General features: G+C 66.1%; 1 protein-coding gene across 1 annotated transcript; it reads right to left on the bottom strand.

Annotated features, from left to right (window-relative positions):
• Nucleotides 1–160: 160 nt before the first annotated feature.
• BSCL2 (BSCL2, seipin lipid droplet biogenesis associated) lies at nucleotides 161–1,199 on the bottom strand (the record flags this gene model as incomplete). Its single annotated transcript, XM_027707153.1, has 3 exons — nucleotides 161–296; nucleotides 580–714; nucleotides 1,032–1,199. Coding segments are annotated over 3 exons (405 nt in total), but the record flags the coding sequence as incomplete, so codon positions are not given.
• Nucleotides 1,200–1,205: the final 6 nt, after the last annotated feature.

The raw sequence follows: 1,205 nt of genomic DNA, 5'->3' as shown, positions 1-1,205 counted from the left end.
GGGGCTGGGGGTCCAAACCCCCCTCCGAATTACCTGAGCTCACTGATGTGGGCGTGGACACAGGGGGTGGGGCTGGGGGCAGATTGGGGGGCAGGTTTGGGGGTCCAGGGGCAGATCAGGGGTCTGATTTTGTGTCTGGGGGCAGGTTGGGGGGCAAGATTTGGGTCTGGGGGTCCCTCCAGACCCCCTCCCACTTACCTGAGCCCACTGAAGTGGGCGTGGACCCTCAGCTGGGCCCTGTAAAGCTGCACCCGCCGGCTCCGCAGCTCCAGCACCACCTCCACTGTCGGGTTGTACTGGGGGGGGCACAGGGGGGTCACAGGGGCTGGGACCCACCCCATAAACCCCCCCTGGATCCCACAAACCACCCCTGGAACCACTTGGGACCCCCCAAACCACCCCTGGACACCCTGGGACCCCCCCAGGCTCCCCCAGGTCCTCACCCGTTCAGTTCCACCTCCAGGGTCTGTGCCTGCTCTGGCCCCCCAGGACCCCCCCAAACTCCCTCCATAACCCACCCAGGACCCCCTGAAACCCCCCCAAATCCCTCCTGAGACCCTCCTAGAGCCCCCCACTCACGGGGTCCTCGCGGTAGCGGTCCATCAGCTCCACCTCCAGGGTCTGCGTTTGCTCCGCGAAGCCGCTGAGGAAGAGTCCGGCGAAGGCCACGGTGTGGAGGGTCCTCAGCAGGCGGGAGCGGTAATGGAGCATGGTCTGGTGGGGGGAGATCCCCAAATTGAGAAGGGGGACCCCAAATCAGACCCCAAATCCCACCCCAGACCCTCAGCGGGTGGGAGCAGTAATGGAGCATGGCCCAGGGTGGGGCAAAGACCCCCAAATCACCCCGCAGAGCCCCCAAAACCCCAGCCCAGAGCTCCCTAATCCCACCCCAGCACGGCCTGGGAGGGGGGAGACCCCCAAATCAGCCCCACATAGCCCCCCAGATCACACCCCCCCAGCCCCACAGATCTCTGAGGCCCCCCCTCAGTCCCACAGATCAATGGATCCCCCCAAGGGTTTGGGGGTCTCACCGAGCGCGCGGACGAGGCCAAGGGTCGTCCCCCGGCCCCGTAACAGGTCACGGCCACCATGAACATGCCGAGCTCCCGGTTCACCGGCGACTCCGGGAGCTCCAGCTCCAGGGAAACCCGGTACAGCTGCCCGTACAGGAGCACCTGCACAGGTGAAGGGACAGGTGAGACAAG

Source organism: Neopelma chrysocephalum, unplaced genomic scaffold (genome assembly GCF_003984885.1).
Source record: "Neopelma chrysocephalum unplaced genomic scaffold, ASM398488v2 Primary Assembly neopelma1_90204, whole genome shotgun sequence".
NCBI classification, from domain to species: domain Eukaryota; kingdom Metazoa; phylum Chordata; class Aves; order Passeriformes; family Pipridae; genus Neopelma; species Neopelma chrysocephalum.
This window is presented reverse-complemented; position numbering and strand designations above follow the sequence as displayed.